General features: G+C 40.3%; 1 protein-coding gene across 3 annotated transcripts in view; it reads right to left on the bottom strand.

Moving 5' to 3' along the window:
• Positions 1 to 27,927, bottom strand: part of COL18A1 (collagen type XVIII alpha 1 chain) — a 104,386-nt gene that overhangs the window by 57,269 nt on the left and 19,190 nt on the right. For all 3 annotated transcript variants that reach the window (XM_070931536.1, XM_070931554.1, XM_070931544.1), the window contains exons 2-4: positions 14,963 to 15,507; positions 5,911 to 5,994; positions 4,761 to 4,817 (exon numbers count right to left, since the gene is read on the bottom strand). In XM_070931536.1, the coding sequence (XP_070787637.1) occupies positions 4,761 to 4,817; positions 5,911 to 5,994; positions 14,963 to 15,507 (686 nt within the window). The remainder of the gene's footprint in view (positions 1 to 4,760; positions 4,818 to 5,910; positions 5,995 to 14,962; positions 15,508 to 27,927) is intronic.

Below are 27,927 nucleotides of genomic sequence, written 5' to 3'. Positions count from 1 at the left end.
AAAAGTGGACCTCTCCTGGCACATTTAGTGTTCTTTTCCTGTTTGATGAAAAAGATATAAGATGCTTAAGCATGACAGAGTAGGAATGGGGCACACAAGTGGGATAGACTTAGCTGTGAAGCTGACTGTGAGTTGGTTGCTTTCTTGTAGCCCAGCTTCACAGATTTGCTATGAAAGTGAAATGGGAAGAGACGAACGTTATATAGGACTCCTTGGAAACAGTGAAGGGTGTACCTATAATACTGTAAGAGCCATCAGTTCCTTTTCCTATTTTCCTTTTGATTATTTTAAATTAATTGCACTGTTAGTTTAAAAGTTTCCAATAGCATTAGGAATACAGTATTTGAGGTGGAAAAGTGAATAAATAAATATGTGAAGAAAATTAAAACTCACACTTTCTACTCTGCCTTGTATACAATATGATGTTGCTTTACTTATGAGCTTTGCATTATAGTTACTAGACAGTTCTGAAGTATTTCCACAAGGCTTCCAGACTGATTAGTTGTCAAGATGTCTGTTTAATGCTTTAAAAGACATGACAACTATATGTTTACTCACAAATATATTTCTAGCACACACACACAAACACATACAGTACAGAGACTCGCTCAAACACAGGATGAACAAAGCAGATCATAAACTTTAAGAACTCCCGAATAATCACAGTCCAGTCTTACAGATTACAGTCCCTTCAGTAATTGTTCAGTAAATGGACATTGGAGGGGGTGATGGAAGGTGGCTTTATGCGTAACCCATACCTGTTTATCATGGCTGCGTATTTGCTCATCCCTTCTCATATTTAATCATATTAAATGTGTTCAGAACAGATGCAAAATTGAAACTTTTTGTGTCAAATATATAGTATATAAAAACAATTTAAGTTTTAAAAATTGCTACTGTTCCATTAATTCTAAAGGGGGAAGGCAGAATACAATATCCAGGAAAATGTGAGGGAGTGCAGCAATATGCAAATGAGTATCTGATTGTGAAATAGGATTTCCACTCCCTCAATTTTCTTCTCCCATACAGAAAGTCTGCCAAATCTGTCTCAGAAATTTAGGGCAAGTTTTGTAAATACAGAAAGTACTGCACGGAAAGAAAACATTCCTTCAACAGAACCATTTTCACTCAAAGAAGTACATATCTGAATTCTGCCTATTGTTATATTTAAAAGTATTTAATTCTATTAATGTATAAATTGTCTTTTCATCCAATGAATGCTTTATGTTGCAATTGGAATTAAGATTAAAGAGCTATAGTAAATGACACACAGACACATCTGGAAAGAATTGGAAGAAAAGTTTCATTACAAACAAAATGAAAAGAAGTCCTCGTATATCATCCATTCATGACTCTGTAGCTTTGACAATCCAATAATACTGGCCTTAGTTTCTGTATGTTGAGCAAAATTAAAACTGACTTCGGGATGTGTAAAACTGTACTTTGGAAAAATAAACTATGGGAAGGTCATCCCTGTGCTGGCTGTTTTTTGAAAATTGATCTTGTACTATTTCTGGTAGAGTGGATGACATTTATGTCAAAGCCAAACAGAGCTTTCTATTACTCTCTTGAGAAAAGGTATAAAGGAAAATTAACTTTTGGGAAAAATACAAAACACCTGGGAATCACAAAGGCCAAAACCCACCATCTATCAATTTATCTGTGTCCATAATAGTAACACCAACAAATCTTGTTAGAAAGAATTGCAGAAGCTGGGGAGTGGCTCTGTATTTTTCTGAATATGTAATGGTATGTGGGAATGACCTTGGGAGACCCTGACAAGAGCTGGAAACAGTCAGAGAAGAGGGAGCATAGCCCATGGCTGCTTAGTGGGCAGGGCAAGTGGCTCAGGAGGGATCCTCCCTAAGTTATCAGGCTCTAAAGAGGATGCCAGGAAAACTGTATTTTCAGATTCTGTTACTATTAAATGCTAGTCAATTAATGGTAATATTAAAGAATCTGTTAAAGATTCTGTTCTCCAGCTCTCTAGCCTTGCTCTCTGTTCTCTACCCATCCATCTTTTTGGTTATCATATTGATGTGTTCCTTTCTCATTGTTTATTTTATTGTTCTATTATTTTACTTCTGTTCTGTTTGCATCCTTTCCTTTTCTTCCTACTTATTATTATAAGCCACCTAGAGTAGCCCCATGGCAATTTAGTCAGCAAATAAATTTAAGAAATAAATAATAATTATGGTTTTATAATAAAGCAGATTTAACCCCTATGGCCTGTTTCCTGTCTGGTCTACCGATAACGTTGACAATATTATTATTCATTTTTGGTAAAATTCTTGGATCAGTGTTCAGTGAAAGACAATAAAGGAGAAATGGGGAACCTATAGCTTGCTGAGCGTTCCTTCAAATATCAGCAATATTTGAAGGTTTCAAGATATCCTCTCCGCGTCTAAAGGGCTAGTAGCAAATTCAAACAATTTCTGTTCTTAGAAACAAAAGGGGATACTTTCAAATCCAATGTGTGGCAAGAGATGATATGTCACAATGCTAAAGCTATCCTCCAAAAGGTTAACATGGGGGGGTCTCAAACACAACTGTGAAGCATCCTTGTGAGACATACAAATAGAACACAGCTCCCAGTCCACACCCCAATGAAGGCATGATGTCCTCCGTTTCTTATTGATATTAAACATGAAAAATAAATAAATTCTAACATTTGCTGAAGATCAACATGAAGTTGGAAAGTTAAAAAAAAACAAAACACGATTGCATTGCTTAGCCTTCTTAAACAGAAAACTGAAAACTGTGCCCAGAAGAGAAGTTTCAGACAAATTATACATCATTATCAATTATATTAAAAAGTAAGTAATAAGAAGCTGATGCCAAGATCAGGGGGTTTATGCAATGCCATTCCAAAGGAGTAATGCTTACAAATGATACTGATAGAAAAAGAAGGGAATCAAAGAGAATAACCCTATTAGTTATGGTCAGTATTGTAGTGATAATTAGATGTGACCAACCAGGAACCCAAATTATTGGCCTGAAGAGAATTCATAGATTTTGCAATTATGTGACATGGAAAATAATCAGCAGGAAGTCAGGAGTGCCTAGCTAAACATCTGCATGTTGCCAATAAAGCCACAGGAGCACATCTCCATTTTAGGAAACTGAGAGTTCATATACAAACTTATTCTTAAAACTTGTCTTCTATATGATCTTTCTCACTCTCATTAGCCAAAATTCCAGTGTCTCCCTTTCTCCTCTTTGCCTATCTATTCTATGTTCTAACCACTCTGGGCAGAAGGGATTATACTGGAACTCTGAGCACAGCAAAAGTTCTTTCTAAAGTATTTTCTATGAGAGCAAATCATCACACATTGATTTTTCATAGATTGTGTCCTGCATTTGTTGCCAAATGTTGCAATTCCTAGCCAATATTGTGATTGTGTTACTGAAAACACATGCAACTGATAGTGTTGTCATGCTTTAAACTCAGTGAGATGAACTATGCAATTTTATTGTGACTATGTTTCCCCATACACTTGGTGTTGCAGTGTGTGGTGAAAGACAGTTGCATTCTTAATGTATTTTTTTGGGGAGGGGGGGAATTATTTTATTTTATACACAAACAAACATTTAATACATCAGTCATTCCTTCCATGTAACTTCTCGGTGTTTTCTCCATGACTTCATCATTTTGTTGTTTCTTCTGTCTTCATTTTCACTTAATCTATTACAACATTCCTCCAAAAGTACAATATTCTAATTATACCATTTTCTTACATAATTATTAATTTGCTTATGTATATCTCTTTTCTAACCAATGGTAAAATTGATCCCATATCTTAAAATATTCTGAATCTTCTCTTTCTTTAATTATCAAAGTTAATCTATTCATTTCTGCACACAGTCTAATTTTTTTTTAATTACTTCTCCTTCCAGGGGTATTTTCTCTGCTTTCCAATTTGGAAAGCATTCTTAATGTATGAGGGAAAGTCAGGTTAAGTAGAGTGAGTCAGTTGATTTGTGCTATTACTACAAACAAAACAAACAAAAGAAAACTGTTTTATGTGCAACTTGTATATGCAATCTATACAATGTAAATTATATACTCCTTTTGCAAATGTGAAAACCAGTTTCATTAAGGAAAATTGAATTTTATTTCTGAGAGGGAGGGAGAGAGTTGCTTTAAATTTTCAGTGAATTTCCAGGCAAAGCTGGGGTTGCAGTCTTGATCTTCATTTATTTCCACACCACTGTTTTTATCCACTATGTTATATACTGGTAATTATGCAACACAGTGTGCATCTATAGCTTCTAACTACGTTTCATAAATAAGGTGGAACATTTCTGAGAGAAAGGGGGGAAAAACATTTTCTGATCTTTTAAAATACATACTTCATATGCATTTCCCCATGGGAAATAATTCAAACTGATGCACTATAATGAACTTTATTACAATCCGAGACCAACAACATTCTGATGCACATGGTCAGCTAATGGTTTGTAATGACTGTTGTTTTTCCTCGGCCTGAAGCAGCCCTAAGCATGTGATAAATGGTTCACCACAAGCAGATGCTAGCAGCTTGTCAAATTAAATCTCCTCATTGTGGGTTTAAATAACACCATGAAACCAGACCACCCAATGCTACAACTAGAGGAAAAAGAGAAGGACATGGAAGGATAAAGGGGAGGGAAAAGAACTGATGATGAGGTGAAAGAGAAATGGTGAAGAAGGAAGAGGAAAAAAGAAATTTCTATATTGGAAAATAAAAACATGATTACAAAAATGGCATTGTACTCACGCTTTCCTTTTCGGAAGGTGGTTGCTTTATGTCTAATCCACTTCCACTACCACCACACTAAAGAGATTTAAAAAAAAATACAAAGAAGAGTAACCAATACATTAAATCAGCAGATATAGTTCCACTAAGAGAGAAAAAAACAAACTCTGGCCTACATCAGGAATGAGGAAACATGGCCATATAGATGCTGCAGTTCTTAATGTAATACCCTATTTTGGCATGCTAGTTGGGATACTGGGAACTGTAATTCAGGAACAGCATAACTAATTGGGTTTATCTTAATTTTTTCTCATCAGTCACAATGCTTTAACATAAAATATTAACCAAGCCGTATAGCCATCTGCATTAATATTCTGGAGTCGCAGTCTGCCAATATTGCCACATTATGACACATTAGATAATAGCGAAGATCATGAGTCAATGTAAGCAGACCTTTTTTGTACCTACAAAGTCCAGGTTCTCAGAATATTTAGCTAAATATTCCCAGAAATCAAGGCTGGAAAAGTCTTCAATTTGAGTTGAACAGCAGCTACTACCAATAGAACAGTAATATTGGCCTAAATTGACTACTAGTCTGATTCCATGGTCTCACTAAGCTAATCTTCCTTTAAATTTCCATGTTCTATTTCTTAGACACAAGGAGATCAAACACTTCTGCTTGTGTTTCAAATTAATAACAGCTTAGCTTGTCACTTGACATTTAAAGTATGATTGGTGAAAACAACTTAATGAAATATGTTTCAAGTTTAGTTAAGATGAATCAAAATTCAGTTAGATTTGGAAAACACTACTGTGGTTAAGCAAAAACAGAAGTTCCATTGGAGGGAAAGTTGGAGTACGTAGGTTTGACAGGAAACCAAGACCATTCTCAGAATGTTAAACTAAAATTCAGGTTCCAACATAACCTGCTCAGCATAAAGGGGCTCCCATATGTTCACATGTGTCAAAGGTGCTTTTTCCAAAAAGTTATTGGTTTTTTCTTTGAAAACGTTTCACTTCTCATCCAAGAAGCTTCGAAGAAAAAAAGCCAAGAAAGTCCAGTTGCCTTTTTGAAAAGCATCTTTGGAACAACCATGTCCTGAATATTTGAGAATTTTCATAGACCTATGTTCACATGTTGGAAAAAGACATCTGCGATAGAGTCACTCACCGTATCACAGTCATCATCTTCTTCGACACACTGGTAACCAGCAGCCCAAGGATTATCTTTTATTTTTAATTCTACAATGATACCCTAAAAAAGCAGAAACAAATATTACTAAATCTTCAGCTTCACAGAGGCAAAAAATCCCTGCCTTCCTCCCTGTTTAAGGGAATATAGAATTCCCAGGTCTGTGCCCCCCCCCAAATTCCCATTTTATTTTAAGTCAATATTTTTTATAACGCAAACACTGTTAACTTATGATTGAAGTATTAATACCCAATGTACAAAATAAGAAATGTAAGGCAGGAGAACAAGTGGTATAATAAACATTGTGCTTTGTGGCAGGAAAAGTTAGATTTAATCCTTTTAAGTTTTTCCAGATTATTATTCTGATTGCAATGGTTTTTGGAGGATCGAGAGCACGCAGATTTGGCATTTCCAACATTTATAAACTATTTACAGATTGCTGCTATTTTCTGCTGACCCTTTGTAATCTGCATGGCCATCTAGCAGCAAGGTGCGTAATTCTGTAACTCTAGGAAACATTTCCTAAAAATAGTGGCTTCTAACTCAAAATCCAAGCACTGGTTGTTATGGTTTTCTTGTAATACCTTTAGATACAATTTAGCAGCACAGCACTAACTCAAACAAACCATCTCAAGACACATCAAGATATTTTTCAAAGTGGGTTCATCCATTCAGTCTCTTTATTTTGACTTCCAAGACAGCCGGTTTACCATTAGTTGAAAACATCACAAAAGAACCTCCATCTTGGGTACTGGCCTACCATCAATGCAGACTGAAGCTAGAGCCAACAAAAAATTGTTTCTATCAAAAATTGCAATATGATTTTCAATTCTCTATTGCAGGTGACCACAACCTATGGTGAGTGGCTGACCAGTGTGCATGCTTGAGTGCACGCACCCTCCCCCCACTTGTGCTAGCATCGCCGCAAGCATTGCACGGGAGTGTGGCCCATTTGCGTTGCATGTACACTCGCGGCCCAATTTGTGGGTGTGCATGCACGCATAAAGGTGCCTGCTCCTCCCCCCCTCCAGGCCACCAACCCAGAAAGGTTGGGGAACTCTGCTCTATTGGATGGAAGATTCTAAGGGAAGATCTTAATTTCCAGGGGTCAGTTTAGGATTGCCCACTCCCACCAAGCTATAGGGCTGTATGCCTCCATGGACATTTCTCTTAGCTTAGGGGTCCTAAACCCTGGTCCGGGAACCAGCACCGGTCTGTGGCATGCCAGCAACTGGGCCATGCATACAAGAAAAACCCCATCCACGGGATGAAGGCAGTATGCAAAACCATGGCCCCACCAGTCCTCTCTCTATGGAACCAGTCCTTGGTGCCCTAAAGATTGGGGGCTGCTGTTTTAGCTGATAGACACCACAGAACTTCACCAAGGAACCATAGGGCAGGGGGCAATAATTGGAGTAATATTGAAGACCCCTTTCCTGGGGTCAACATTCTCTTTTGTGCTCAAAAAATTTTTTTAAAAAAAAATTAAGTGCCTGTTCAAAGTTATGGCCACACAGCAGCAGCTTCCCCAGTGGCAGCATATCCTTCCTTTATTATCTCTCATTTCAGAATCTCAGAATAGTCTACTTCATGGCTGAAAAGGTAAGGCTTCTTTTCATTACAGAGAACAAGAAACAGATATTTTGAAAGCATGCTCTTGCCCTTGGCTTTGTCCTTCCAAAGGTTGCTCAAAACTTTGCCTGGGGCACTTCTTGGAGGCCAAGGTCCTTTCAGTCTGGCCCAACATGGCTCCCAACACCAGCAGCAAGGTACCACTATCCTTGCCACCCTCAAAATAAAGACATGGCAAGAGTCCACCATGCTTAAAACCTCCATAAGAAGATAGAATGAAAATGAATCTCGCCGCCTCCATGGCCTGCTCGCTGCTCTCACAGCGCCTTGCGCAGCACACTTAAATTTAACGTGCTTCACAATGGGGGAGATGGCATCCCCTCCTCCTCCTGGAGCCCATTACAACACAGCGCATCAGTTGCATCAGGGCCGGACCAGTGTCTTGGAGCAGAGATCGAGTCGTGGGTCTCCCCAAGTGACCGAGGTGCGCCCGCAACACCAAGAAGCGCCGGAAGAAGCACCTGCGAGATGAGAGGCAAGTACAGGGGCGCTTCCCTCCCGCTCTGGAATATGGAGTGAGTCTCCAACCCCGCCATCGCCCTTATCTTCTCAGGCCACATGAAGAGTGACTGGGAGGGGAGAATGAGGGACGGGGCCAGCCAGCCGACAGGGAGCCACAGCAGGGGGACGAAAGAGCTGCATGTGGCTCCGGAGCCACACGTTGCTGACACTCGGCCTAGGTACTCTGATTGGGAGCACACCCCTAGTTGGGCTGATTCTTAATCCACTGCCATTGATCTGGAAAAGACTATAAGGACTCTGCAATGGCCAAAGTGGATTATCTGTCTACCAATGATTCCTGTGTGTCAGGTGGACCCTTGATACGCAAGATTCTTTTTTAGGTAGGGATGAAAGCAGTGACATGCTTCCTACTATTCTGTGATTCATGATCATCAGATTTTAGACAGACTCACGATAAGAACTTTTCAGCCACATCAGGACTGCAGAGCCAGTGGGCGGAATGAGCATGCAGATTTAAACAAGATTAAAGGGGGGGGAATGTCTCTCTGAATCTGTGGAGGCCTTTCCTTTCAAGTTAACAACTTGGAAATGGAGAGCAGAATATGACTGTCAGGCAACTAGACGCCCCTTGGAATTATACACGGAGAACATTCCTGCTGTAGCCTGCCGGTTTAATGGGGTCACAGACAAAAATCACAGGGAGGAGCAAGTTATTTTTTTTTTAACCCAGAGTTTTATGTGTGCAGCTGGTTTTCAAAGCTGTTCTGGAGCAGGGATTCCAAGATATTTTACAACACTCATCTACTTGCTATCTTTCTCCCTCTGGGGTCATGAAAACTAAGCAACCCAAAAGAGGAGGCTATGGCTCCGTGGGCGAAGTCATACTTCAGTACAAATCTGTGCAGGCCCAGATTTTTCTCTCCAGGAAACAGTGAGAAATATCACTTTCCTAGCTCCAAATATCACATTGAGATGACTCAGGGAACTAGTAGCTTGAGATCACCTTAAAGCCCACTAAGCCATGGGCCATAGGCCCTCCCGCCCCCCTCTTCAACTTTCATGCATTGTTCATGTTTATGTTCCCAAAGTTTGACAGCAAACCAATTGAATTAGAGTGGGGTAGTTTCTCACAGGTTTTTGGTGGGGAACAAAAGAAAACTGGTGCATTGAGCAAACGTAACATGTCTATTGGTGATAAAAAAATAACATCACACTGGGGGAGGGGGGGAAGCAAATAGACAAAACAATCAGCCCCATAATAACAGTATCATTACTATGCTGCTGAAAAAGAAGAATTAGTATGAAACTTCCAGCCCTAGCCACAAAAAAAGCTACTGCTGCTGATTTACTGAGCTCTAAACTATCAAGAAATTATAACTCAACAATAATATAATCTACTTGGAAGTGGAAAAACTAGATTTATATCTCAACTCAGTAGCCTCAGGCAAGGATATTGGAGAAATGAATGGTTAGATTTAAAGAATTGGTTGATGATCTCCGGAGGGCTCGGGACAGGGGTTGTTCCTCTGTCCTGGTCCTATTAGATCTCTCAGCGGCTTTTGATACCATCGACCATGGTATCATGCTGCGCCAATTGGAGGGGTTGGGAGTGGGGGGCACCGTGTTGCGGTGGTTCTCCTCCTTCCTCTCTGACCGTACGCAGTTTGTGTTGGCAGGGGGACAGAGGTTGACCTCGAGGCGCCTTGTTTGTGGGGTGCTGCAAGGGTCGGTCCTCTCGCCCCTTCTGTTCAACATTTATGTGAAGCCGCTGGGTGAGATCATCCATGGTTTTGGGGTGAAGTTCCATCAGTACGCTGATGATACTCAGCTGTACATTTCCACCCCGGACCACTCCAATGATGCCCTTGACGTGATGTCCTGGTGCCTGGAGGCCATGCGGATCTGGATGGGGAGAAACAAGCTCAGACTCAACCCTTCCAAGACTGAGTGCCTGTGGCTTCCGGCATCCCGATATAGCCAGTTAGTTCCATCGCTGACTATTGGGGGCAAGATCTTGGCCCCCTCAGAGAGGGCTCGCAACTTGGGTGTTCTCCTGGATGCGCGGCTGTCTTTAGAAGACCATATGATGGCTGTGGCCAGGGGAGCGTTTTATCAGGTTCACCTGATTCACCAGTTGCGTCCCTTTCTGGACGGGCCGCCTTGCGCACGGTCACTCACGCCCTCGTCCCATCCCGTCTGGACTACTGTAATGCTCTCTACATGGGGCTCCCCTTGAAGAGGACTCGGAGGCTCCAACTGGTCCAGAATGCGGCCGCGCGGGTGATTATGGGGGTGACACGGCGCACCCATGTAACACCTCTCCTGCACGAGCTGCACTGGCTCCCGGTGGTCTTCTGGGTGCGATTCAAGGTGTTGGTTACCACCTTTAAAGCACTCCATGGCTTAGGACCTGGATATGTACGAAATCACCTTCTGCCACCGATAGCCTCCCACTGGCCAATACGCTCCCACAGAGAGGGACTCCTCAGGGTGCCGTCGGCCAAACAATGTCGACTGGCGACACCCAGGGGGACAGCCTTCTCTGTGGGGGCACCTGCCCTCTGGAATGAATTGCCCCCGGAGATTCGCATGATCTCCGACCTCCGTACCTTTCGCCGTGTCCTTAAGACTCTTTTGTTCCAACAGGCCGGGCTGGCTTAGCAAATGAATTTTAAATCGGGTGTTTGTAGTTTTTTTAACATAAGAGCCAAATTTTATATATATATTGATTTTAAATTGTTTTTAATTTTTTGGGTATATGTTTGTTTTAATATGGCTGTACCCCGCCCTGAGTCCTTCGGGAGAAGGGCGGTATAGAAATTTAATAAACTAAACTAAACTAAACTAAACTAAACTAAACTAAAGAAGGAGACATAACGATTGCATTGTTTCTTACATTCAGGTCTCTATTGAACCCTATGATCCAACCATAGTTCCTGTCTTGCTTGAAACCTGAACAAGAGAAAGAGTCTCTCCTTTTTTTCGATAGCTCCTCAATTTAAAAAATGATCTCCCTGTTCTTTTATCTCATTCACATCTCTATGACAGAATCCTACACCCTGCCACTCTGCCTCCTGAAGCATCTTTTCTCATTCATGCATAGATTCCTGACAAGAGGTGGAAAACATTTCTGTGCGGTGAGATCTCGATCTGGGATATTGCCATATTCAAGGGTATGACTGAGATATATTGTCTCACTGTAAACACACATATAGTATGTGCTCAATCTCCAAGGATAGATAAGTGGAAATAGGAGCAGGCAGTGACAGGCCGGAGGCTGCAAGTAACTGCATGACCAGAAAAGGCAAGAAAAAGATCCTTCCATGATGTTTATATATTCTTAGGGAAGAAAAGGCAAGGACAAGCTGGTCTTCTGTGAAATTATTCTCAATAATTTTCTAACACTGTCCCTCAGGTCCTAATTCAGTGTTTCTCAACCTTGGCAGTGTTAAGGTGGGTGAACTTCAACTCCCATGGTTTCCCAGCCAGCATGCTGGCTGGGGAATCATGTGAGTTGAAGTCCATCCAATCTTAAAGCAGCCAAGGTTGAGAAATAATGATCTAACTGCTCCGTTGATTCCCTATTGCTAATCAATCCCATCTCTCTGTCATGGGAACAAAGCATGTGGAAGCTGCTAACAGAAAACAGTGTAATTACACCTGGACATAATGATCAGTTATGAATTTATGGAAGATAATAGGGAATTTCAATATTCCTTGTTTATTTTATTTTAGCATGCTATTGATTGCTTCTTTCTTTAGCCGAGAACTTTGGTTGTTAAAAACCCTAGCAATAATTGCCTTCTTTATAAACCAATTCTAGACAATGCAAGATTATGTAGTCATGCCATGATATTATTATGCAATACATGTAATTCTGTCTATAGACCATGCAACCAAATTCCCCAGGGAGGCTAGTCATGTTTCTGAAAATTCTTCCTTATGATATAATACAGCCAATCAAATTTTATTGTGAGATATCATGAAAATAAATAAAAACGAAATTATTACTTCCTGTTCTTAACTTTTTACATTTTTATTGGTAGGTGAATCCCCACAAAACATTTTTAGCATAAAACTAATGTATTTTATGGATTTTGGATATAAAACATTTCCCATTATACATTGTAATACACCAATAACATTCTAAACACAATTCTCCAAATTAACTTTAAATATCCAACATCAGAGTTTGCATGTGGACCTTTGTATTTAGCCTTCTTGTGCAGATCTTTGTCATGCAAAGACCTTGACCTCAAAAAGTGGACAGACAATCACTTCAAATTTCTTAGTACTGTGTGTTTATTAAGTTGTTTAATTACAGTGTTCTCTAAACAATGCTTCATCCATTAGCATGTCATGTTACTACTATGTGCTTGTGTCCCTCAAGATAATCCATACTTCCTGTGAATTTGTTTAGTCTTGCTGCTGTACAGTATACATTTGAAATACAACAACTTTTTTTCTTAAAAGTCCAAAGAACCTGCCAATCTAAAATACATACAACTTACCCCTGATCAGGGGATTTAAAAAAATAGCTGCCTTTTGGACTTTATTACTTGGAAAGTAATTACTTGGACTTTATTACTTGGAAAGTAATTACTTGGACTTTATTACTTAGACTTTATTACTTGGAAAGAAAAAAAGAAAAAAGTTAAAGGAGTCCCTGAGGGTTTTACTCGGCCAATCATTGCCAACTATAGGGGGCAGTGCCATTTTAACTGCGTTCTGTGAGCCTCGGCATATAGTCATGCTGGCCACATGACCATGAAAAATGTCTTCAGACAACACCGGGTCCCTTTGTTAAGAAACAGAGATGAACATCGACCCCTAGATTTGGAAGCTGAAGTATCACTATGATTCTAAGCAGTAGAGTAGTACTGCAGATGTCAAGAGAACTAAAAACCTATCCTACAGTCTTCTATGATGATATCCAGGACTGAGTCTCTTTGGGCCAGCTCAAAACCATAACTGATCATTACAAGTACAGGAGAACTTTATACAGATTTTCCTACAATTTTACCTTTGGAATAATGAGGCTGCCTAAAGCCTAAACTCATAATTCAACCATTTTTCCCCCATAAGGAGGAACTGAAAACTTCTCTGTTCACCTCTGAGCTGTAAGTGTGTTAGAAACATATTAGGGAAAACATGGTTTATTCCAACTATGAACAGAAGAAGCAATAGCTCTCTAGTCTTCTTGGCATCCTGCACAAATGGGAAATTGAATCTATAAGATGCTGTTTACGCCTTTCAGCAATACAAGTTCTAATGACATACTGTCTCAAAGCATCAATTAAATATGTAAGCTCCGGCATAGTTTAAAGTGTTGGACTAATTCGCTGGATGGCTTTGAGCTTATCATTATGCCAGTGGTAAGCCATGGATAAGAATGACTCTGATTGTTCTTAACGTAAATCAACATCACTTCAGTGCTTGCTGCTTCCTCATCTGAGGAAGTCTGAGTTAACATTATCAGTAGGCTTCTTTGGACAGGATAATGAACTGCTATTGCAGATGGTGCAAAATAAAATTCCACCCAACTCTGTTCCTTAAATCCAATTAATGTCTATACATAATTACAGATGTCACCTATGCTCGCTGGTATTTGTTTTCTTAAGAGAGATTGTATTAGTCTCCAGTTTATACCAGCAACTGGAAGTATTTTAGTATGTCAGGGTCAATCACCTCCTACTAAGGTTTAACACTTATTCTTCCTATAATTTCTGGGACACTTGAAGCTTGAATAAAACATTAGCTGCATTACTATGGATAATTACCTACATCTGTTTCTGAGTGGGTAGGAAAGTCCTCTCTAAAGTTTGCACTGAAAAGCAGCAAAGCTTGCTTTTATCCTCCTTCCTACTTAATTTTTAACAAGAGTTGGGGGGGAGGGAGAGGACCCTCCATGTTTGTCTGGAGTCATTAGCGCCAGAGGATTTCTGCTTCTCTCTATCCAGCAAAAAGAAGAATGCAGCAATGGATTTGATCTCAGTGGGGAGCCCAGGATAAACTTCAGGAATCACTAGACTGGCAAATTAAGCCAGTGTCTGAACATGAACTTGAAGATGAAAAATGTTAACTATTTTCACTTCGGGTTTTTTATTTTTTGGCCTCTAAATATCACTACCACAAAAATGGTTTGTAGCCATTACCTGCAAATATTCCTCAACCAATCCTTCACAAATGCCATTAAAAGAAAGAAAAGAGAGAGAATAAAATCCAAAGGGCACTTTGATATGTGGTCAGAATGAACACACACAGAGAGAAAATAGAATGGGGAAGAAAAGAAAACAGATTTTTAACCACAGACATATTTATTTATACAGGTTATCCCATATTTGCTGTAACATGAACACTCAGGAAAGCAATTCTGTCACATTATTGATTGTGGTCTGTTGAGATGCCAAGTATGCAAAGCTAGACTGAGAGTTAATTGTTGGTTGCACACCTGACATGCTTCTCAATGTATCCCACATATTGAATGTAGTTTCTATATAAGCCTGGAAAGCATGTTACAGCCCTCTTTTCAGTTTTTTTCTTCCATAATCCTAGATCCCAGGTACATAAAACAGAGAAGGAAGTAAATAGATTTTTTTTTTCAGAATGATCAACACTTATGCCAAAAAATATTGATGGCATGGGGAGGAGGAACAAATGTTATCCAAAATGTTTTGCGGTAATTCATAAAACATAGATGTTTATTCATTCCCGTACTTCTAGTTCTAGTTCCTAAATTGTACACAGTTGAAGACAACCTGATAATGAAAGATAGCTAGACAGATATATGATGGAGGATAGGACATAGATTGAGTATGGGCAACAAGAGAAACCTCCCACATCATGGGGGTGGGGGGGGAATAACTAATCTTTGCTACTTTCACTTGGGAAAACATCAATTTATAATAACCATCTCACTGGAAATGAGTAAGCTCACCTGGTATTTATCAGGATCTGCACCTCCAGCTTGTCCCACAAATAGTCCTGCTCCTTCTTCCAGCTCTATCTTACCGGATGACCTCTCTAGATGAACCATCTTAAATTCTTCACAGTCCATATAAAGCACCACATTGTAATCCCGCACGCTGAGGGCAAAGCGAGTCCACAGATTGACCAGGGAAGGGACGGTAAATGTGGCTGCAACGTTGGAATTTTGAGAGCCGGGCTCTGTATAGTAGAAAATGATCTGCTGTTTTCCATCTTTCACCTCAGAAAGCTTCACACCGACGTAGATGATTGACTGGGAGGCATCCGTAAGAGCAAAAAGCACCCCTGCATTGTCCGAAGTGGATTGAATGTAGAACAAGAGTGAGAAGTCTCTGTAAAAGGGGCTTGGGAGGTGGTACCGTGCCACTTGTCCTGCATTGGCATCCGGACTAAACACATAAGCAGGACTTTTGTCTGGGCCATAGATTTTGGTTATCTGGTCTGGCGGAGGATCTCCAATCAACTCTAAGAGACCAACTTCTCTGCTGAAATTTTCTGTTAAGAAAAGAAATTGGGTAGTTTCAGAAACAACAAGGATAGTACCCAACATCCCCTGGAAAATCTCTTTTAAGAATCAGAGTGGAAAAAGGATAATCCTGAGCTTGGTCCTATATTGAATCCCACTTCTTCTGCCCATCCATATAGCCCAGCTATTTCCCACCTCTAGATTTTTTTTTAATCTCTCAAAATATCAGTATAAAATAACTTGTTGCACAGTGAAGAAGGCATGTTACAGTGTCATCGTTCTGAAACAAGTAGGATTTCCAGATGGGTCCAGCATTCTACAAGATTGCCTGCTTTCAATTCAAGAAATGTGGTTGTGTGACAAATTTCTATTTAAATTTTAATTGTAATCTTACATAGATTTAACAGCTCTCTCTCTCTCTCCCTCTCCCTCCCTCCCTCCCTCCCTCTCCCCACCCTCCATTAAATAGACAAAGTTGTTGTTGGTTACTAACCTAACCAAACCTAGATATGGTCCTACATGAGCCAGGATGCTCTACCAACAGAAACTCACTCCCCTCCCTGATCACCCCTCCTCCAACTGGAGTATTGTACTATAGTATGCATGAAATTGCTCTTCAAAATGACACAGAAGCTTCAGTTGGTCCAGAATGTGGCAGGCAATCTACTAGCTAAAAGCTTTGGTAGTGTAGGATTACACCTATTCTTAGGTCACTGATTGCCAAAGGGCTCCTGGGCCCAATTCAAAGAGTTGGTCATTACCTATACATTGTGGGGCTAAAATGGGCCTCTTGCAGAGGTGGGTTTCAGCAGGTTCTGACCAGTTCTAGAGAACCGGTAGTGGAAATTTTGAGTAGTTCGGAGAACCGGTAGTAAAAATTCTGACTGGCCCCGCCCCCATCTATTCTCTGCCTCCCAAGTGCTAGCTGATCAGGAGGAAATGGGGATTTTGCAGTAACCTTCCCCTGGATTGGAGAGGGAATGGAGATTTTACAGTATCCTTCCCCTGGAGTGGGGTGGGAATGAGATTTTACAGTATCCTTCCCCTGCCACACCCACCAAGCCACGCCCACCAAGCCACACCCACAGAACTGGTAGTAAAAATTTTTGAAACCCACCACTGGCCTCTTGGCCATCCCACCCCAATGAGAGATCCATAGGGCTGAAATGAGGTAACCAGACTTTTCAATAATAGCATTTTTAAATAGTCTATGTATACTATTGCAAACCAAGAGTTCTGCTCTGTTGATTTTCTTTTCATTGAGAAAGCTCCTGAAGCTTCTTTATTCCAACAGGCCAATCATATCTTTGGGGGGCAATCAGTGTTTATTGTGTTAAAAATTATGACACATTATATCAACTGTGTTGATATAAACACATTTATATCATTATATAAACTTTTTTGTTTATTGGACATTGGCCAGAATCCTAGTGATGGAGGCGGTATATGAATATCATAAAACCAAGAAATAAACAAATTCGTCAGAAAGTGTTGAGGAGTCAGAATGAATTAACACAATAGCTGACCAGAAACTTCAGGCATAAAATCACATTCTGTGATCCCACCACTTTGACATTCTCCTTACATGGAGAATGTGGGAGGAGGAATACATCAATTTTTCAGATACACAGTCTTGATCTCCCAAATCACATTGAAACCGTTGAAAAATTTTCAACGGTTTCAGATCTGATCTGGTTTACTTCAAAGAGGATGATTTTGATTGGGTATGTCCGAATTCTTTTTGAATCAGCAGTTCTGGATTTGGCTGAATCAATGCAACCCTCTGGATATATTGTAATAAGAGCCATTCCAGAGGGTTGCATTGATTCAGCCAAATCCAGAACTGCTGATTCAAAAAGAATTCGGACATACCCAATCAAAATCATCCTCTTTAAAGTAAACCAGATCAGATCTGAATCCAGATCTGAAGCCCAGAATCGAGTGGATGTGACTCCACTGAGCTAGGGCTGTAGAAAAATCTTGGTTACGTCGGAAAAACCTGGCTAAAAGAAAAACACACACACACATATATATATATATATATATATATATATATATGTAAGTTTTCACGGGTATATATGTGTGTACAGTTAATATTTCGGGTTTGGTTTGAGTAAGTTTTTGAACAACAAGTCAGACAATCTCATTTTAACCATGACTATATTTGAACTCCTGACAAATAGATGGGGAAGAAATGGAGGTAATGACAGATTTTATTTTCCTGGGCTCCAAGATCACCGCAGATGGGGACTGCAGCCAAGAAATTAAAAGATGCTTTCTCCTGGGGAGGAAAGTTATGGCAAATCTAGACAGCATACTAAAAAGCAGAGACATCACCTTGCCAACAAAAGTGTGTAGTCAAGGCTATGGTTTTCCCAGTTGCAATGTATGGCTGTGAAAGTTGGACCATAAGAAAGGCTGAGTGCCAAAAAATTGAGTCCTTTGAAATATGGTGCTGGAGAAGACTCCCTTGAGTCCCTTGGACTTCAAGGTGATCAAACCAGTCAGTCGTGGAGGAGGTCAACCCTGACTGCTCTTTAGAAGGCCAGATCCTGAAGATGAAACTCAAATATTTTGGCCACCTAATGAGAAGGAAGGACTCGCTGGAGAAGAGCCTGAGGGTAAAAGAAGAATGGGACGACAGAGAATGAGGTGGCTGGATGTCGTCACTGAAGCAGTAGGCGTGAGCTTAAATGGACTCCAGAGGATGGTAGAGGACAGGAAGGCCTGGAGGAACATTGTCCATGGGATCGCGATGGGTCGGACATGACTTAGCAACTAACAACGACAAATATTTGAACAACGAACTAATTCAAATATTTCATAAACTCACTGTCAAACTAAGTGCTGGTCCTATTAATTCACCCAGGATAAGACAGGCGGCTATATAAATTAGATAAATAAAATAAATATTGGATAGATTTATTAGTCAAAATTGGACCTTGCTGTCAAAACTTCATATGGCAAGTTTCATGTTAGAAAAGTCATTTCTAAATTATTGCATGAATTAGGACTTTTGTAAATGCATACAATCAAACTCCAGCTAGAAAGTGGAATGGAGAGGAGCGAAGTGGAATGAAGTAGGGTAGGCTAGGCTAGGATATGGATAGGGTAGGGTGGGGTAGGTTGGGTAGGATAGGATAGGATAAGGATAGAGTAAAGTAGAGTAGAGTAGAGTAGAGTAGAGTAGAGTAGAGTAGAGTAGAGTAGAGTAGAATAGAATAGAATAGAATAGAATAGAATAGAATAGAATAGAATAGAATAGAATAGAATAGAATAGAATAGAATTCTTTTTATTCTAATTAGTGGCAGTTGCATATGCATTTAAAGATACCAGTTCCTTTGAATGGCTGAATGTACAACACAGGACCAGCAATGATCTAATATACACCACTGGAAGCATCTCATACAAACATTCTCCTACAACTAAGTAGATTAAAATTTGTTCCACGCCTGAATGAAAGATCATCCATAACTGTTGTCAGTTACTTTTTTTAAAAAAATTAAAAGTATGGATTTGTTCTGACATCTTGATCAAACGGTTAAAAACTTGGAATCGGCAAGTCTTTAGGAAAAAACCCTATTTTTAAAAAAGAAATGAACAAGTCTCTCTGTTCTTCTTTCTAGGCAGCACATTACACTTTACGTACAGAATTCAACATATGACATTCTTCTTAAAACAATTCAGGCAATTGATCCATGGAATAGATGTCCAGATGGTAGAGATAGGAAAGGCACTTTGAACTGTCTATTTTCAGGATCAGCGTCTACTATAACTTGCTTATAAATTCTTATAAATGCCCCCCTTGAGTGTAATAGGCAAGAAAAGTTATTTAATGAGGTCATTTCTCTCCCTCCCCACATTAGCCCAGCCAGGCATAATTCCAGTCGGCCTCTCTTCAAAATCAATGGTGAAAATGACAATGTAAAAAGATTCAGGGGAAATAATTGTTAGGTGGAGGGAAGGTCAAGCATCCCTTTCCAGGGACTATCTTCCTCTTGAAAATACGACTTCTTCCCTCCTTCTCTAAGAAATAAATCTGGAAAATGAGTTCAAAATGACATTGGAGAATGTTGACTGTCACTTCCGTCCCTGGTTTGGAAGACAACAGCAAATCTGTGTACAGTAGCAACAAAAGCAGCAGTTAAAACAACTAAACTTAAGTTTGGAGAACTCTCTAACCTGGTGCTCAAAAGCCATTTCTCCCACAGTTCAAGTGTTGAACTGTGCTTAGAAACTAACTGGAAGATACTAAAAAATATTTAAATTCCAAGAAAGAACATTTTCTAATTGCAGCCTTGCGCAAATATTTTAAATCAAGTACAGCTTCCAAGCAATATTTAAAGATAGCTGGAACATACATTACAGGTACTTCTTGACTTATGATGGATCTGCCCAGGCTACTCACCACCCAGATTCCCCATCTCCCCCCCACCCACAGTCATGTGATCGCATTTTGGGCGCTCAGCAACCAACCAGCCCACATTTATAGCTGTTTGCAGTATCCCATAGTCACCTGATTGCAATTTGTGACATTTTTTGCCAGTAATCTGCATTTACTTCCAGTTTCCAGCAAAAAAAAAACCCTATTCATTTACAAACAATGGATTTGCAAAATGACCACAGTTTTGCTTAGCAACCATTGCAAAAAGGGTCATAAAATCAGGTGCAGCCACATGGTAAGCTGCTCAATTATGGTCGTAAGTCAAGGACCTCCTATATTGGGGTATATATGACTTCCAGTTTGACTAGCAGAATTATGTTGAATACTGCTTATTCCTCATTTCTTACTGGTATTTTTATACCGTTGAAAAGGAAGGACCCAGTATATCTGTGGAGTGATCCGCCTTACCACAGTTTCAGCCTAGACTGCAAGATCTTCATTTTGACAAGTAGGTCAAGGAAAAGCAGGAATTCAAAATCCACCCTCAGGCAGGGCTCTGTTCCACAAGAATAACATTTTACGGATTTTCAAGACTTCCATGAAATCTATCACAGACCCAGCATCTGTTGCTTGCTGGCAGGGACCAGACACAAGGGACTAATTCACACCAACAACAGGATCTATCTTGTTTCAGTTTGTATTATTTGGATGGGAAAATATTCTTCCTGCGCTACAACTGGAAATCCCTGCACAAAATCTCTAGTGACTCTGCTAAAGGCTCACACTGGAAAGCTCATCCTGAGAATACAAATTCTGCAGCGGCTGCTTCCTTTCCCTTTGTGGCCCCAAGAGAGACAAGACATAGAATGTCATTTTTATCTCTTCATTTCTTTTTCCGGATAGAATCAGCTGAGGATTCAAAATCATGTTCTATAGGATATATTCTAACAATGTAGAAAATGTAGTACGGCCAATGGTTAGAGCCCAAATACTTTGCATACGCTTAATTTAAAAAACCATGAGAATGGAAAACCAGAGTCGATAAAACTGAAAACTGATAACTTTGGGAGCTGAATCTACAGTTCAAACCTACAGATTTCCTCGAAGAATTGAAATAATCTTCTATTCAGCTAAACATTATTCTTGCAACCACACAACTGTATTTAAACCGGGATTGTAATGAGTCATTCACCATCTCTAAATAAAGAGGCTGAGAATTTCTAAGCAAACTGAAAAGAGACACTGGATATAAATTTCAACCTGGCTCTGGATGGAGCAAAAACAGAATGGCAGGCAATTTACTTTTTAAAATGTAGAGCCACTTTTATAGACTTTCTTGCATGGCAGGTTTAAGTAATGAATTTAATCTCTTTCCTATGGCAGCCAGAATATAATTAGCAACAAGGTGGTTCTTCTGCCCTTAAAGCAGGATGAGTAACCTGAAATCTTTGGATGCAATTGAAGAGAAAAAGTTAACCTGATAAAATAAGAAACCTATTAAATGCATGACTTGAATTTGAACAACAATCCTATTAAGTATATCGAATTAGACTTAATTCAATTGTAATAATTAGATTTGTCAATGAAGTGAAATGTAGCCTTTGCCCTGTCCTGGCCCCATCTTCTACATCCTGTATAGCAACCTGCAATGCCAAATAGTGTCAGCTCAGCCTGAAAAAACAATCTATCTCTCCCTCCTTCGCACTAAAGGGAACTGCTCCTTTTCCTCAAAACTTTGAGAATGGTACACCCACAAAGCAGGGGTGAAATCCAGCAGGTTCTGACAGGTTCTGGAGAACCGGTAGCGGAAATTTTGAGTAGTTTGGAGAACCAGCAAATACCACCTCTGGCTGGCCACAGAGTGGGGTAGGAATGGAGATTTTGCAATATCCTTCCCCCAGGAGTGGGGAGGGAATGGGGATTTTGCAGTATCCTTCCCCTGGAGTGGGGTGGGAATGGAGATTTTGCAATATCCTTCCTCTGGAGTGGAGTGGGAATGGAGATTTTGCAGTATCCTTCCCCTGCTACGCCACCAAGTCACGCCCACCAAGTACACCACGCCCACCAAGCCACGCCCACTGAACTGGTAGTAAAAGAATTTGGATTTCACCACTGCCACAAAGTACCTTAAATATCCCATTGTATGGACAATAGGGGCAACCTGAAAGCAAGAACAAATAAAATATTCACGTGGACAGAAATGCAAATATGTTCTGATTTAATAACCATTTTGTGGCCCTGTATGGAATTAAGGAGCTAATTTTAGTTGCACTTTACATGGAACATAAAATGAAGACGCACTATAGGGAGATGGCATGTCAACTTTAATTCCTAAAATATATGCATTCATTACATTGCCTGAACAGAAACCTCCTCCAGACTCAAGCTCTGTTCAAATATGTTAATAAGTATGGGTGGGAAATGACAAAGTCTTTCATTGCCCCCTTCACAGACACACATTCACCCTATATACATATAATGTATGAATAGGGCTAAAACTGCTGCCACAAGAACTCTTTTAATAGTCTATGCAAAACTGCAGCATTCTTTGTACTTACTGCCCCTGATGCTCTTCATATATGGAAGCCCTAAGCATAGTTGCTGTTCCTATAAAGATGTCAGCCCCAAGTTCTTCCCCGTGGCAAGTGGCCTTGCACAGCCTTTTTCAGGTTATTCATTTACTTATTTAAAACATTTCCATAGCTCCCTGTCTTATAACATGACACATTTGCAGCGTGCAGTCAAAACAAGCATGAGATGGAGAACCCATGGTCCTCCCGATAGTGCTGATCTCCAGCCACCTTGAGCCAAGGGGCATCTTATGTACAATAGCCTACAGGTAGTCCTTGATTTACAAGAGTTCATTTAGTGCCCATTCAAAGTTACAACGGCACTGAAAAAAGTGACTTATGACCAGTTTTCAGACGTATGACCATTGTAGCATCTCTATGGACGTACGACCAATGTAGCATTGTAGCATCTGACACATATTTATGATGGTTGTTGCAGCGTTCTGGGGTTACGCGATCCCCTTTTGTGACCTTCTGAAAAGCAAAGTCAATGGGGAAGCCAGGTTCACTTAACAACCGTGTGACTAATTCAACAACTACAGTGATTCACTTAACATCTGTGGCAAGAAAGCTCATAAAATGGGGGCAAACTCACTTAGCAACAAAAATATTGGGCTCAATTGTGGTCACAAGTCGAGGACTACCTGCATTAAGATGAATTAGAAGGTCGGACCTAGACAATCTTTGGCTAATCTTGAAAAAACAAACGAAGCAGGGCTCATCATATCTGTCATAAAGGAAATTTCAGGGCTGCAGATGGAAGTAGGAAAAAAAGGGGAGAGGGATCCTAGAAAAAGGCAGTGGCAAACTACCTCTATATTATTGCCACCCCAATCCCCACCCCAAGCTTGGTTGCATCTATGTAGTCAATAGAAGTAAAGTTCAACTTGCACACTTTTCTTACTTAGCCTAATATCTAGAACAGTGATGGCTAACCTTTTCGGCATTGAGTGCCGAGACTGGAGCACATGCGAGTGCCGGAACCTGGAAGAGAGCAGCTGGCCGGTGTACATGCATGCGGCGGCCAGCTGCTTTCCGGGTTCCATCATACGCATGCATGCTGGACAGCTGGTCTGGCACACATGCACACAGGGCCAGCTGCTCCCTTCTGGGTTCTAGTGTGTGCATGTGTGCTGGCGCAAACCCAGAAGAGCAGCTGGCTGCCACATGCATGCATACCAGAGCAGCTGGCTGGCATGAATGTGCACAATGGTACCTGGAAGAGCAGCTGGCAAAGGCGCACATGCCTACATGCTCTGGCACGCGTACCATAGGTTTGCCATCACAGATCTAGAAGGTTCACTTTTGTGTTACATTATGATGCTCAGGCTTCACATTTTCTTCTCCCTGACCCCACTTGGTATACATGACCAATGAAGAAATGATCATGGAAGACCTTCATGTGATAGCCATATGGGATAGTCAGTGGCATTCCTTGCTATGGGTAATAATGAAGGGAAAACAGTTTAGCTTTATATTCTCTGACTATATTTATGCAACACAAAGTGGCCCAGCCATTTCCTCCCATAGTCCATCAGATTCAGCTCACTTTGTGTGTCAGCAGCAGATTACACAAGACAGTCATAACAGTCTACCAGGTGGTGGCTACTTTTCAAGCAAAGAACACTTGACAGCTATCACTTCCCACCTTGATTTCTTTCTCTTTCATTTTGTTTCTCCCTCTAGAACAGGGGATCCCAACCTTTTCTATATCCTGCACCCCTAGAATGCTTCTGATATATTCTTGCACTCCTTAAAAATAAATAATTATATCCATATAATTTTGAAACTTCTAAATCCAAGTTTTCACACCCCCTGGAATATCATCTCACACCCCCAGCTGAGAACCCCTGCTCTAGAGGAAATGATTAAAATCACAATGAAATCACAAGCAGACAGGCCAACTCCTTTCTGTCCCCTTTACAGTATCCCATGAATATTCAAGAATGGGTCATTTTAGTCTCAGGAATAAGAATCACTCATCTCTCTGGTAAATATCATTTAATTTAGCTCCATATAAGACCAAGTCTGTTTGTGATTAAACCTTAGGCCCCTTTGAGTTAATCAAGTAAATTCTCTGCACAGGTTGAAAGTTCTCATGATATGCCACACACATAACAAGTGTGTCATGCAAGCAGGCCTTTGGTGATGATCTGACATGCTGGTGTTTCTCAGCCTTGACAGCTTGAAGATTTATGGACTTCAACTCCAAGAATTCCCTAACCAGCATCATATGCCATTTGTTAAGGGAAATCAACATTAACTGAAACTTTGCTAAACATTTGGTGCTTGCTGTTACACTTTTCAAATCCCACTGTGATTTTTCATTTCCACGTGTGTTTGAACAGATTGTAATTCATGTGACATTTGCTCATGCAACATAGGATTAAGAACTTTTTTGTCTTACATGAAAAGACTAATGAATGGCTACCTCACATAATCCATCTGTCCAATACATTTTCAGAGTGTCTCTCTTTCATCAGTGAATTGCTCTGCTTCCAGGATAAGAAGTAATGAATGGAAACGTATCAAAGATAGAAGCCAAGAAGCTAGAGCTAAGGAGAAATTTTCTGAGAGTGAGAACAACTAATCAGAGGAACAGCTTGCCTTCAGAAGTTGTGGGTGCTCCAATATAGGAGGTTTTTAAGAAGAGATTGGACAGCCATTTGTCTGAAATGCTATAGGGTCTCCTGCTTGGGCAGGCAATTGGACTAGAAGACCTCCAAGGTCCCTTCCAACGTTGTTATTCTGTATAAGAGAGGATACTGACACTACTGTCAGTAGTGTCCTAAAGTACCAGCACGTTCAAAAGTTCATGGTCATTCTGCTAGCGCTCCAGGGACTGTCCTTTTCAGGGAAGAACACAGCTGCACAAGAGAAAGAAATCTCTAGCCTTCCAGATTTTGGCTAGATGAGGCAGACATGAGGAGATCCATCCAAATCTCTGTTCCACTCTTAACAGCGACCTTGTTTTACCTTTCTGTAACTTTCTGTATAAAATAAAATAGATCCTGCAAAGCCAAGATTCTGCAAAAAAGAAAGTACTGCACTGTGCAAGCAAAAAAACCTGGCATGCACATGAGAACATAAACTTCAATTAGGAAAAGAATTATGCTCCTATAATTCACTTTTCCACCCACGACCTCTTTCTCATATGCATAGTTATTAGTCACTCTGAACTCAACTTTTTCCTAACTGCCCTTTCCCTAAATTGTGGAATATTGAGCAACATATACTACAGTATGACAACTTGCAGAAGCAACTGTTTGTTGGATGTGAGGGAACATGGTGCTGAAGTGAGACAATTTTCTGAAGACATAAAGATGACATATTGTATAAATGCAAAAGAGGGGAATAATAGCCTTAACAAGTGTATTTTGCAGATAAATATTTTATGGAAAAGTTAGATTGACAGATTGCTACTTACGCTTTTCTTTTCTTTTTTTTTTAACTGGCAAATATCCCTCAGCCACTCTAAAGTGCTTATTTTATATTCCTGTATATCAAATGCCAATAAAAGTGTCAAATAAAATAGGCCCTTTATAACTTGGCACAAGGAAAGCAGAAATAGATAAAATCAAACCCCTCACCCAGGTGATTCCATAATGTCTTAATATCTGGTTAATCACTGAAATGAAGAACAGGTTTTACTCAAAGAAGACACCTCATAAGGCACATCTGCAATCATTGCTTTCCTGGGATATCTCCTGTAATACTCTATGTCATCTTGTATCTTGACTATGTCCTTGATAAGGGCTTCCATTCCAAAAGTCTGTGCTTCCTCTTGTTTCTCCAAACATCAAAGGCCTCTGCCAGCACTGTTTTCTCACTTGGCCTCTTCACTACTGCAGTCAGTCAGTCTTGCCTCAGGCCAGTGCTTTCCAGATGTGTCATTTGGTTCTGCCTGCAGCTGACTTCTTACCTTCCTTCCTCTCTCTCTCACTATTTCTTGCCAACTGATTAACTCTGGCAACAGCAGGGGTGACACAACAATGCCCTGTTGACAGGCATATGAGTGATCCCAACGGAGTGAAGACCGATGTTATAGGAGTGGTTGCCCACTAAAATGTATATGGGTCTGTGAAAAAGACAACATGTGGCTGTTTGAACACACAGAGAGGTATGAGAAGGCTCATGTGTGCATTTCCAGTTAAAGGAAGTACAACTAATCATATATATTTTTCTGCAGTGATTCCATCTTTTCCTCATTAAAGATGCTTGTAAAATACTGGAATGAAAGCCTCATCCACAGCAGCCTCTATGTTGCCTTGGAGTCAGAAGGGGATCCCACCTGTGCACCCTACGCTCACCCTGCATCTTTATCAGGCATATATAGCAAAGATCATGAGTGTTGATATACATGCAACTCAGCATGCCAGAGTGCATCAGCCGCAATTGGCAGCTTTCCTTCACAGAACCTGTCCCTCATTTTCACCCCACAAATAGCCCACTAACAGGAGACCTAGGCAGAATACACTGTGATTTTTTTTTTTAAAAAAAAGAAACAGCAGCTTTTGATCTTTCACTGCTTGTATTTTTATTTTTGTATTCACTTATCAACCCATATTCTGATAATTGTCCTGCTGCAAAATGAAGCACAGAGAGGGAAATTTATGTCACAATTTCTGCACATGTAACTCTCACGTTTGGAGTGTGTGTTGTTTCTTTTATCCAGCAAACAGCCCTCTTTGTGTCCTTTAATACTCAGTGCATGTCAACATCAAGCTCCATTCTCTCCCAATTTTCTCTATTAGGCACTTGTTTTGAGAGATACGACTTCCCAAAATAGTTTGTGTCACTGACACGAGATAGTCAAAATTGTGCTGGACCTTGCTCTTTAGCCCAGTTGGAATATTCATTTGCCATCTCTAGTTGCTCTTTGATTACCTTTTCCTGGCCAAGGGTTTGGGAAGGGAAGCTTTCCATGCATACAACTTGAACAGGTGAAGGCCAAGTTCTACAGGCGCCTGAGGGAACATGGTGGGCTGTCACTTCTCATTCCTCACCCAAAGTGAGTTTGGGTAGCTGAAAGTAGTCACGGCTTACTTTTCACAACCAGTTATCTACCTAATGTTCTCCGGTAATGTGCTATTTGGTTATAGAACTCCCTGAAAAGTGGTGATTTTGGTTCTTGAGAACCTTTCACAGCTGAAATAACTTTCAAAAGGTTTCACTGCCATGACAGGAGATACGTGCTCACAGAAAAAAAAAATGCTGTACTACAGATCCACTTAAATTGCACAATCTCAATAGGAAAATTCTGATTGGAATGCACTCACTGGTTATTATCTGGAATTCAACAGAGCTTCTTTGTGCCTGCACTGAAAAGTACAGGAACTAAAGCTGGTACTATAGATTCTTGCTTATATAGGTAAAATCTAGCTGTGTATTTTGATACGAATTCCATAAATCATGTGCTGGAGCCCAAAAGAACACGTGGCTTTATTCCACAATGTCATGTGGACCATTCCTTCTTCCTCCCATCTTCCCAGGC

Source organism: Pituophis catenifer, unplaced genomic scaffold, assembly GCF_029215685.1.
Source record: "Pituophis catenifer annectens isolate HBS135680 unplaced genomic scaffold, rPitCat1.0.hap2 SCAF_1, whole genome shotgun sequence".
NCBI classification, from domain to species: Eukaryota; Metazoa; Chordata; class Lepidosauria; order Squamata; family Colubridae; genus Pituophis; species Pituophis catenifer.
This window is presented reverse-complemented; position numbering and strand designations above follow the sequence as displayed.